The sequence below is a fragment of the Podarcis gaigeae genome (genome assembly GCF_964106915.1).
Source record: "Podarcis gaigeae genome assembly, chromosome: 8".
NCBI classification, from domain to species: domain Eukaryota; kingdom Metazoa; phylum Chordata; class Lepidosauria; order Squamata; family Lacertidae; genus Podarcis; species Podarcis gaigeae.
The window spans coordinates 89,203,371-89,215,683 of NC_139684.1; the positions used below are offsets into that span (position 1 = coordinate 89,203,371).

A 12,313-nucleotide genomic window follows, 5' to 3' on the forward strand; every position below is an offset into this window, starting at 1 on the left:
GTCTTTTGTTGTTGTTGTTGTTTAGTCGTTTAGTCGTGTCCGACTCTTCGTGACCCCATGGACCAGAGAACGCCAGGCACCTCTGTCCTCCACTGCCTCCCGCAGTTTGCTCAAACTCATGCTGGTAACCTCGAAAACACTATCCAACCATCTCGTCCTCTGCCGTCCCCTTCTCCTTGTGCCCTCCATCTTTCCCAACATCAGGGTCTTCTCCAGGGAGTCTTCTCTTCTCATGAGGTGGCCAAAGTACTGGAGCCTCAGCTTCACAATCTGTCCTTCCAGTGAGCACTCAGGGTTGATTTCCTTCAGTATGGAGAGGTTTGATCTTCTTGCAGTCCATGGGACTCTCAAGAGTCTCCTCCAGCACCATAATTCAAAAGCATCAATTCTTCGGCGATCAGCCTTCTTTATGGTCCAGCTCTCACTTCCATACATCACTACTGGGAAAACCATAGCTTTAACTATACGAACCTTTGTTGGCAAGGTGATGTCTCTACTTCTCAAGATGCTGTCTAGGCCTGTCATTGCCCTTCTCCCAAGAAGCAGGCGTCTTTTAATTTCGTGGCTGCTGTCACCATCTGCAGTGATCATTGAGCCCAAGAAAGTAAAATCTCTCACTACCTCCATTTCTTCCCCTTCTATTTGCCAGGAGGTGATGGGACCAGTGGCCATGATCTTCGTTTTTTTGATGTTGAGCTTCAGACCATATTTTGCGCTCTCCTCTTTCACCCTCATTAAAAGGTTCTTTAATTCCTCCTCACTTTCTGCCATCAAGGTTGTGTCATCTGCATATCTGAGGTTGTTGATATTTCTTCCGGTTGTTGATATTTCTTCTAGGGGTCTTAGCAGACCACAAGCTTAACATGAGTCAACAGGGTGATGCAGCAGCAAAAAATGTGAATGCTATTCTAGGTTGCATCAACAGAAGTATAGTGTCCCAATCAAGGGAAGTAATCGTCCCGCTCTATTCTGCCTTGGTCAGACCACACCTGGAGTACTGTGTCCAGTTCTGGGTGCCACAATTTAAGAAAGATGTTGACAAGATGGAATGTGTGCAGAGCAGGGCGAGCAAGATGATCAAGGGTCTGGAAGTGAAGCCTTATGAGGAAAGGTTGGGGGAGCTGGGCGTGTTTATCTTGGAAAAGAGGAGGCTGGGAGGAGATATGAGAGCCATCTTCAAATATCTCAAGGGCTGTCACATGGAAGATGAAGCAAGCTTGTTTTCTCCTGCCCCTGGAGGGAAGGACCTGAGCCAGTGGCTTCAAGTTACAAGAAAGAAGATTGCGACTCAACATCAGGAAGAACTTTCTGACAGTAAGAGCTGATGGACCCCAGTTAATTTTATGGGAGGAAACTGATTCTGTATTATCCTCATGGCTATCTTGTAGCTCTGTTTGACACTCTTTACACACATTTTAAAGTGAAGATCTTCTAGACTGGAGTGGACTAGGGTGGTTACATGTAATCAGAAACAGGTTATATTTATAATGCCTTTGGTTTGCACAGTGTGGTGTGCCTTGAGATAATGGTCTCTAAGACTTGCCCTTGGAGTGTTAAATACCAGTACTCTGCCTTTTAACGTGGTGGTGATCAGAGTGTCCCTGGTCATGTGCAGAATGCTTCTCCCATTGCTGCTGAATATAATTCCAAGGAGCATCTTCCCCCAGCACATCAGGGAGTGGTGAGAGTGAGGAGGCTTCAGAGGTAGAGCAGTCATTGGAGAAGGATTAATGCCCCCATTCTCAGAAATTAATAAATGGTTTTTACCTCCTCCCCCTGGAAGTAATTCCATTTGAAAAAGTTAAGGTCCTAGAAAACTATTGCTAGTCAGTGCTGATGCTGGTGTTTGGGATTGCCTGTTGCCTTGGCCTAAGACAGGGCCCACAAGAGCAAAACACAAATGGAAAAGACAATTGAAAAGGCTGAGAAGTCCTGCTCACCTCTCTCTAACTGTATGGAGTGCCAGTGGTAAGTATTCAGGGCTCTGTACCAGCTTAGAAGACTGCTCTTCTCCAGCACGTGCTCATCTCTGAGCTGCCAAAAGGAATCAAACTGGTCCATGAGATGCAGAGCTGAGCCTGAATCTCTCACTGTAAATGCCCTTGTGCAGAGATGCTTATCTAGGCTCTACTTTAGACTGATCCTTTTAAACTTAAGGGCTTTCTATGACATTTTAAAGAGGCATGTCATTGGATGACTGGCACTAGCTGTATTGTAGTAGCCCTGTGACCCAGTCTTGTGCCAATATGCCTGATGGGCACAATCTGTGCACCTAGGGCAGTGATGGCGAACCTTTTAGAGACCGAGTACCCAAACTGCAACCCAAAACCCACTTACTTATCGCAAAGTGCCAACACAGCAATTTAACCTGAATACTGAGAGGGACGCGGGTGGCGCTGTGGGTTAAACCACAGAGCCTAGGGCTAGCAGATCAGAAGGTCAGCGGTTCAAATCCCCGCGACGAGGTGAGCTCCCGTTGCTCGGTCCCTGCTCCTGCCCACCTAGCAGTTCGAAAGCACGTCAAAGTGCAAGTAGGTAAATAGGCACCGCTCTGGTGGGAAGGTAAACGGCGTTTCCATGCACTGCTCTGGTTTGCAAGAAGCGGCTTAGTCCTGCTGGCCACATGACCCGGAAGCTGCATGCCGGCTCCCTCGGCCAATAAAGCGAGATGAGCACCGCAACCCCAGAGTCGGTCACGACTGGACCTAATGGTCAGGGGTCCCTTTACCTTTACTGAGATTTTAGTTTAGAAAAAACAACTCGTACATTAACATCTTTTGTCTTAAAAGAAAAAAAGCAGCAACAGAGCTTTCAGTGATACATACAACTTTTTACTGAAAGGTAAAAGTTTGCATTAAGATGATCCAAACAAAGTGAGGAGAGTAATCCCAAGTGCTTTCGTTGATTTAAAAATATTTGGCAGAGAATTCCACACGTTAAGGATTCCCTGAGCGTTTAAGCTCCAGCCCAAGCAAGCAAGCATGCATTCTTGGCATGGCCCTCTGAGCACGTGCAGAGCGGTGCCCCCCCATCACACTGCCATTTCCCGAAAGGGCCCAGGGGCTGTCCCACATGCTAGCCCCGCTCCCTCGCCCAGCCCTGACTGGCCCTACACAGGGTGTATAAAGCCTCAACCTCACAGCAGGAGGAGGAGGAAGGCGGCTGCTCGGAACTCTGGGCAGCCCACCAATGTGGCAGTGTGGCCTCTGAACGCGTGCAGAGTGCTACACCCTCCCCACCCACAGCGGAGGCTCCCCAAGGGAAAACGTGCACCCTGGAGGTTGTGACTCCGTTTTGCACCCCTCGATGCCCCATCTGAGGCACTTCTCCTCGGACACAAGTCCCAGGATCCGTGCCCAGCCTCTAAAAACAACAAGAGCGCCTGCATCACATATCCGAATGAGACCAATGCCTCACCTGGCCCTTCCCGTTGCACCTCCCTGGCCACAAGGCTGCCTTCTTGGTCTGGGCGTCCTGTGCGGAGCAACTGAGCAAAAGGAGCCCTAAAGGTGCTGCAGCAAACGGGCCAATTTGGAGATCTCGGCTCTGTACTGTCCTGCTTGCGCAGCATCCGAAACTGAGGGCCCGCCATAATCATTGCCAGTGCTATTTCGCAACCCGCTTGCACAAAATACCTAATTGCCGCAATATGCTCCGGAAGCCTCCATGCAATTGGGTGCAATGAACTCAGGCCAAAGAATAGCTGAGACCCCCATTTTGGAGAGAGTCGGCGCCCTGGCGGGCATCGCGTCCCGCCTCTGCTGCGCAGTTGAGCTGAGGACTCGGCGCACCACCTTCGCCTTCTGCCAGTTCTGTGCTGGGGTGACGGCGCGTGTGCCCACAGAGAGGGCTCTGAGTGCCCCCTCTGGCAAGCGTGCCATAGGTTCGCCACCACTGACCTAGGGTAACTTGCAATATGAGGTCAGATCTATAAACTGCTACATATGAAGGGAACCTGTATTGAACTTTTGTTTCGGTCTAAAGACCTATGACCTTTAAGTTTTCTTTCTTTTTTTATATAAATATTTATTAAAGATTTTCTTAATACAATAAAAAAGAGAAACAAAGAACATAACATATAGTTTTACAATCATCATACTTTCTTCACTTCTTTGGACTTCCTCGCATCTCTCGTTCCTGCGTTCCAAATTTTCTATCTTTACCCAGCAATTTATCACCTTGATTCAATTCTTGTATTATAATTTTCCAATATTATCCCTAATTTTAGATAGTATAACCCCCAGCTTAGAAGCTTAATTTTAACATAATATTTATCCAAAATTTATCTTTTCTTATAATTTCATTTATCTTCATACTCCTTTTAACTAGCTTTTTAGTGCCATATTGTTAATAATCTTACATCTTTCTTAACATTCATACAATTTACAATATTTTTGTAAGTAATCTTTGGATTTCTTCCAGTCCTCCTCCACAGCCTCTTCTCCCAGGTCTCGGATTCTGCCAGTCATTTCTGCTAGCTCCATATAGTCTATCAGTTGCATCTGCCATTCTTCCAGTGTGGGCAAATCTTGGGTTTTCCAGTGCTTGGCGACAAGTATCCTTGCTGCTGTTGTTGCATACATAAAAAGGTTTTCTAAGCCAAGAGCATTCATCATTAAGCCTTGCAAGACCTGAAATGCTTTGACCAAATCAAGTCTAACCAAAGCAAGGCTCCTCTGCAAGTAAAATGAAGTGAAAGATTAGCTATAAGTCCAAGGTGTCTTTCATTCCTTCTTTCCTTGAAAGTGCTTTAGCTGGAACAGGGCTAGCCAACATGGAGCTGTCCAGATATTGTTGTTGTTTAGTTGTTTAGTCGTGTCCGACTCTTCATGACCCCCTGGACCAGAGCACGCCAGGCACTCCTGTCTTCCACTGCCTCCCGCAGTTTGGTCAAACTCATGCTGGTAGCTTCGAGAACACTGTCCCACCATCTCGTCCTCTGTCGTCCCCTTCTCCTTGTGCCCTCCATCTTTCCCAACATCATGGTCTTTTCCAGGGAGTCTTCTCTTCTCCTGAGGTGGCCAAAGTATTGGAGCCTCAACTTCAGGATCTGTCCTTCCCGTGAGCACTCAGGGCTGATTTCCTTCACAATGGATATGTTTGATCTTCTTGCAGTCCACAGGACTCTCAAGAGTCTCCTCCAGCACCAGAATTCAAAAGCATAAATTCTTCGGCGATCAGCCTTCTTGATGGTCCAGCTCTCACTTCCATACACCACTACTGATGTAGTCCAGATATTATGAGACTCCAACTCCCATCAGCTGCAGCCATCATGGCCAATGATCAAGGACAGTGGCATAGTGTGGGTTGCTGGTGCCTGGGGCAGGCAAGCCACTGATGCCACTAGAGCACCCCCCACTGGAGCCAAGCTGTGCCATGCTGCACTGCCTGTCTGCCCACGCAAGGGGGAGCCCAGCCGGCTGACATGGCTCTTGGTGGATAACCCCCAACACACACCTGCAGAGAGGAGCACTGGGCTGTGCAGCACGGGTTGCCCCTTGACTGCCTCCCTCTGTCCGCACCTGCTCACTGTGCGCCTTGAATGCTCTGCCACCTGTGCCAGGGAGGGGGTCCTTATGGAAGCTGGCACCTGCCAGGGAGGCCAGGTTGCACACCCCCAGGATTTTGCCTCAAGGAAGGTGGGAACTAGGGCCCAACAACATCTGGAAGGCACCCCTGGGTTAGCAACCCTTGAGCTAGAGCATTTACAATGTTAAGTATGCTTTTCAGGAGCTGAACTGATGGGACCAAGCCAAAATAATGATCAGCTGGTTTTGCTTGGAGCTTAAATGTAAGAATGTGATCAAAATGTAAACCCTATTTAAAACACATGACAGGTATGTCTTTTGTACTGATTATATGTGAGATGAACAACTGCAGTGGATTCGGGGTCTGAACACAGTGGGACATGAGCCACTGGGAATATCTCCTGTGCAAACTCCAATGAAACACACACAATTTTTTTTATTGTATTTTTATTCAATTTTGAAGATTAGTACAGTGGTTCCTTGGTTTAAGAACAGTCCTGTTTATGAACAATCCGGTTTACGAACTCTGCAAAACCAGAAGAAGTGTCCCGGTTTGAGAACTTTACCTCGGTCTAAGAACAGAATCCAAATGGTGGAAGGGCACTGGTGGTGGGAGGCCTCTTTAGGGAAAGCGTGCCTTCGGTTTAAGAACAGTTTTGGTTTAAGAACGGACTTCCAGAACGGATTAAGTTTGTAAACCGAGGTACCGCTGTATTGTCTGTCTCCTGAAAACATGAGCTGGGCTCTTATAAACTAAGAGACAAAAACGCACAAGGAAAAGAGTCAAGAGGAAAGGTAACCATAAAGCAAGCATTTAAATCTATCTGGGACCGGATTAATCTCCCCTTTCCGATGGTCTTACACAGGAGACAACCTCAGTGGGTTGTGCTTAAGCCTCTTTCATCCTGGGCAAAAAGGCCTAATCACTCGGCTGTCTGTCCTTATCTTGCAGGACTTGGAGAATGACTACAAATGTACCTGCCCTCAAGGTTTCTACGGCAAGAACTGCGAAGTCAGTGCTATGACCTGCGCCGATGGGCCTTGTTTCAATGGCGGGACCTGTGTGGAGAAACGGATTGGCGGCTACACTTGCCACTGCCCAGTGAATTACCACGGTTCCAACTGTGAGAAGAAGATAGACCGGTGCAGTAATAACCCGTGTTTGAACAGTAAGTGTTCCTTTCCTCTCTGCAGTCTTTCATTGCACTAATCATGGGGATCCTAATTTGGATTTTAAGTATCACAAATGCAGTAGGGTTGTTTTTTTATGCATACGCTTTTAAGAGGTGAACTGTAATCTTGCTGTGTCTTAAGCAAGATTTCATTTATCTAGCACAGAAGACTACAGCAGTTGTAAGGTTTTAAAAAATGTCCAGTAGTCTAGGTTCCACAAAACTTGGCAGGGTACTTTAGGAGGGACATGGTAAATCACTTTATATTTGGGTAGACATTTCCCATATCTGCATACTATTGTGTCAAAAGTGTCCGTAGCTTTTTGGTACAGAAACCCTAGTGAAGTAGTTTGCAGTTAAGACAGCATTTGTTAATTTATTGTTAAAAAGTGAAAGGTTACAAATTGGCTCTTAGGATAAGCTTTTTAAGCCTATCCTGCTAGATTACCAAAACGTATGTTGAGGCTCCCTAAAGGTAAAGGTAAAGGTAAAGGGACCCCTGACCATTAGGTCCAGTCGCGGAGAACTCTGGGGTTGCGGCGCTCATCTCGCTTTACTGGCCGAGGGAGCCGGCGTACAGCTTCCGGGTCATGTGGCCAGCATGACTAAGCCGCTTCTGGCGAACCAGAGCAGCGCACAGAAACGCCGTTTACCTTCCCGCCGGAGTGGTACCTATTTATCTACTTGCACTTTGACGTGCTTTCGAACTGCTAGGTTGGCAGGAGCAGGGACCGAGCAACGGGAGCTCATCCCGTCGCGGGGATTCGAACCACCGACCTTTTGATCGGCAAGCCCTAGGCTCTGTGGTTTAAACCACAGCGCCACCCGTGTCTCTAGGCTCCCTAGAAAGGGTTAAAGTTTGCTTGCATTCTCCCTGCCAAATGCTGTTGAATGATGGCTCCAGTTTAGTCATTTAGTCGTGTCCGACTCTTTCTGACCCCCTGGACCAGAGCACGCCAGGCCCTCCTGTCTTCCACTGCCTCCCGCAGTTGGGTCAAACTCAGGCTGGTAGCTTCGAGAACACTGTCCCACCATCTCGTCCTCTGCCGTCCCCTTCTCCTTGTGCCCTCCATCTTTCCCAACATCAGGGTCTTTTCCAGGGAGCCTTCTCTTCTCCTGAGGTGGCCAAAGTCTTGGAGCCTCAGCTTCAGGATCTGTCCTTCCAGTGAGCACTCAGGGCTGATTTCCTTCAGAATGGAGAGGTTTGAGTGGTAGTGTCAACCTAGTTGGTGAAGTGTGTGCAGGATCGCTCACCAGTCGCGTCCCTCCGGGCAGCTTTGCTCTCCCAATCGCCTCCTCTCTGGCACGCGCTCTTCGGCTCCCAATGCCCTTCGGGTCAGTGCAGGTCAGGGGCTGTGGTTGTCCCAAGAAAGTGCACAAGAGGAGACTACTTTTGCAAGAGGCTGCAGTGAGTCATGGAGATGGGCGACCCACGGGCAGGCTGTGCCGTGGGGATCGGGGGGTAGGGAGATGTGGGCAGGCTGGCGTGTGGGGATGTGGGGTTGGAGGACAGGCGTGGGTGGTGGTGGATAGGGGTTAGGGAGACACGCAGCAAGTTGGATAGGACAGATAAAACCTTATTCGCATTAGCCAATGGCCATAGCAACAGTGAAACATTACAGTATACGCAGAAAAGGGAATTTTATATTAAAGCACAATTTAAAGTCCTGAATCAGCCGTCAGTTAGTGGTCCTTATTCTGGTTGCCCCTGCTATGAACCCAGCAACCTTTGCTGTTATCTGCTCTTTTTGATCTGATAGCAGAAAGGAGATTGTGGCAGTGGCTGAGCGCCCTGGGATGGTTAGTACGAGTGGGGTGGTGATCTCGTTCCTCAGGTCTTTGTAGAGAGCGCAAGACAGGAGGACGAGTGCCGCTGTTTTGGTGCTACCGTCTCCACAATGGCAAAGGCGTTTCTCAGACGGGATCTTTTGGAATTGACCCTTGAGTACCGCAGATGGCAAAACATCCAGTCTTGCATGTGTAAAAGCACATCTGTATTTTGGGATAATAAGATTGTTCCAGATATGGGGCCAGAGAATCAAAATGGAGAGGTGGAAAATGAGCAGCAAGTTGGGTTGTGAGGATGGGGCTTAAGGAGACATGGGTGCAGGTTGGGTCATGGGGATCTGGGTTAGGGAAGCACATTCATAGGCTGGGTCGTGGGGAAGGGGGTTGGGGAGACGTGTATAGGCTGGGTTGTGGGGATGGGGGCATGGAAGGCCTGCATGTAGACTGGGCCATGGGAGTGAGGGAGATCCATGTGTAGGTTGGGTTGTAGGGACGAGCATTAGCGATACTGACCATCTCTTTAGCCAAAAGCAGGCCCATACTTCCCATTGAAATACTTGTAAGTTTATTAAAATTGTTCTTCTTTTTAAATACTTATTGTTTTTCCTGTTTTTTTGTGCACTACAAATAAAGTACCGTATTTTTTGCTCCATAAGACGCACCTGACCATAAGATGCACCTAGTTTTTAGAGGAGGAAAACAAGTAAAAAAATATTCTGTTTTTTTTTTATAATAATTTTTTATTGTTTTTACAAAACAAAAAACAAAAAACAGGGGACAAGGGTATAGGAAAAACAAACAAATCACAAACAAATACATAAAACATGACTTCCCCATACCTCCCCTTCTCTGCATCATTATTTTATAATGTGTCAGCAACCCTTCAGTCAATTTCTCTATATATTCTCATTAAGTTTCCCCCTTTAATTTACGATTTACAGCTGTAGTTCTTTGTTTCTAGCCTCTCGACATCTTAACCGTCCAATATTTTACAGTAGTTCTTAAGGTATACTTTAAATTTTCTCCAATCTTCCTCCACCGCCTCCTTCCTCTGGTCACGGATTCTGCCGGTCATCTCTGCCAGTCCCATATATTCGATCACCTTCGTCTGCCATTCCTCCAGAGTGGGTAGTTCTTGCATCTTCCAATACTTTGCTAAAAGAATTCTTGCTGCCGTGGTTGCATACATAAAGAAAGTCTTATCCTTCTTCGGTACCAATTGGCCCACCATGCCCAGAAGAAAAGCCTCTGGTTTCTTTGAAAGTAAAAAAATATTCAGAACGAAACAGCGGATGTATGATTTTTGTGGTTCATGCTGTGGCCACAGACATGTGATTTGATGGTGAGTTTGGGGTAGCCCAATGCAAAAATCCTGAGGATCCATGTGGATCCGTGCTTTGTAACCATGTTTTTGCGCCATTGCGGCCGCACGAAACAGTGGATCTGTGGGTTTTTTGGTGCAGGCTGTAGCCCTGGACAGGCTATGTGATCTGATGGTGAATTTGGGGTGACCCAATGCAAAAATCCAGAGGATCCATGTGCTTAATTTTCCAGAAGCAAGCGTAGGCACCATATTTTTCGCTCTATAAGATGCACTTCCCCCTCCTAAAAAGTAAGGGGAAGTGTGTGTGTGTGTGTGTGTGTGTGTGTGTTATGGAGCAAATGCAGGCTGCACAGTTATCCCAGAAGCCAGAAGAACAAGAGGGATCGGTGTGCAGCGATCCCTCTTGCTGTTCTGGCTTCAGGGATAGCCATGCAAAGCCTCTTGAGCAGAGCGGGAGCGCTCCTCCCTCTTCGCTCAAAAGTCTTTGCGTTGCTTTCTTGTTTATTGTTTTCCTCTTCTAAAAACTAGGTGCATCTTATGGTCGGGTGCATCTTATAGAGTGAAAAATATGGTAATTAGTGGATAGGTAAAAGAGGTAAAGGTAAAGAACCCCTGGATGGATAAGTCCAGTCAAAGGTGACTACGGGGTGCAGTGCTCATCTTGCTTTCAGGCCAAGGGAGCCGGTGTTTGTCCGCAGACAGCTTTCCTGGTCATGTGGCCAGCAGGACTAAGCCGCTTCTGGCACAACTGAACACCATGACCAGAGCGCACGGAAACGCCGTTTACCTTCCCACCACAGTGGTACCTATTTATCTACTTGCACTGGTATGCTTTCGAACTGTTGGGTTGCCAGGAGCTGGGACCGAGCAACGGGAGCCCACCCCGTCACGGGGTTTCAAACCACCGACCTTCTGATCGGCAAGCCCAGGAGGCTCAGTGATTTAGACCACAGCGCCACCCATGTCCCTGTTAGTGGCATGGAAATATGATGTCCAAACTGTTTGCTTGGCAGTACCTATATATTGCTGACCTATACATGATATTAGGACACAGGTGGCGCTGTGGGTTAAACCACAGAGCCTGGGACTTACCGATCAGAAGGTCGGCGGTTCGAATCCCTGCGATGGGGTGAGCTCCCGTTACTGGGTCCCTGCTCCTGCCAACCTAGCAGTTCAAAAGCACGTCAAAGTGCAAGTAGATAAATAGGTACCACTCTGGCGGGAAGGTAAACGGCGTTTCCGTGTGCTGCTCTGCTTCACCAGAAGTGGCTTAGTCCTGCTGGCCACATGACCTGGAAGCTGTACGCCGGCTCCCTCGGCCAATAAAGCGAGATGAGCGCCGCAACCCCAGAGTCGGCCACGACTGGACCTAATGGTCAGGGGTCCCTTTACCTGTTATACATGATATTAATAGTACTTGGCTGGGGGAGCCACCTTAACTGGGTGGCTGCATCCAGACATCACAATGACTCAGTGTGAAAGAAATGACGCTCTTCTTCCCCTTGCATGTGCCCCTCTTATTCTCAAGGGTGGCCTTGAAGACAGAGAACTTTCACTTCTATTATTGATTAACTGAAGTTTGATATTATGTCCAAAGCCTGAACTGTAATTAATTTTAATAAGCATTTGTTGAAAGAAACCCGCAACGTAAATCAGTTTGCAGTTGGCTTGTTCCAACAAAATTCTGGTTAAGATTAATGTACTTGTCAGAGAGTTGTGGATTTGGTTTTAAAGAGCCTACAATGTATTGCATTTGATTCTTTTCAATTTAGATTTCTTTCTTTAAAAAAACATATTTTTAAAAGCACACTTAATATGGTTTACTAATCAGATGCAGGTTTTCTTAATCACAGATGTTTATCCACCCTTGCTCTGGACAGTAGTAGTAGTAGTAGTAGTAGTAGTAATAATAATAATAATAATAATTTATTTGTACCCCGCCCATGGTATAAGGTAGGGGTCCTCAAACGTTTTCAGCAGGGGGCCAGTCCACTGTCCCTCAGACCTTGTGGGGGGCCGGTCTATATTTTTTGGGGGGGAATGAACGAGGGACGATGAGCAGCGCATGAAAGGGCTCCGGAGAGGGGCTGCTTCAAATAGTGGCAACTCGAGAGGGGCGCTCAGCCAGCCGCGGCTCCTGTGCCTTGCCAGTGGCAGGGGCTGGCGGCGGGACGATGAGCTGCGCACCAATAGAGCCCAGCCCCCTTCCTCCTCTAGGCAGGGCAGGGAGAAGCCAAGAGGAGGGAGGGAGGAGGCACCGCCGCCGTGTGAGGGAGAGGGAAAGAACAAGTGCGCTGGCGATCCATGCAGTGATTCTCGGACCATCGGCGGGCCGTGTTTAGAAGGCAATTGGGCCTGATCCGGCCTGCAGACCTTAGTTTGCCGACCCAAGGAGTAGTAGATCATGGTGTTTGTCCTTCCAGCTTTGAGTACGAGTCTCTTAGCTTGCATAACTTTTATTATACATCTCCTTTCCTTTGGCGATCACTCGTAGCTGAGTA

The 12,313-nt window shown here is 47.8% G+C and overlaps 1 protein-coding gene across 2 annotated transcripts in view; it reads left to right on the plus strand.

Moving 5' to 3' along the window:
- DLL3 (delta like canonical Notch ligand 3) overlaps window positions 1–12,313 on the plus strand; it is a 162,330-nt gene that overhangs the window by 52,428 nt on the left and 97,589 nt on the right. For both annotated transcript variants that reach the window (XM_083753868.1, XM_083753869.1), the window contains one exon: window positions 6,481–6,697. In XM_083753868.1, the coding sequence (XP_083609994.1) occupies window positions 6,481–6,697 (217 nt within the window). The remainder of the gene's footprint in view (window positions 1–6,480; window positions 6,698–12,313) is intronic.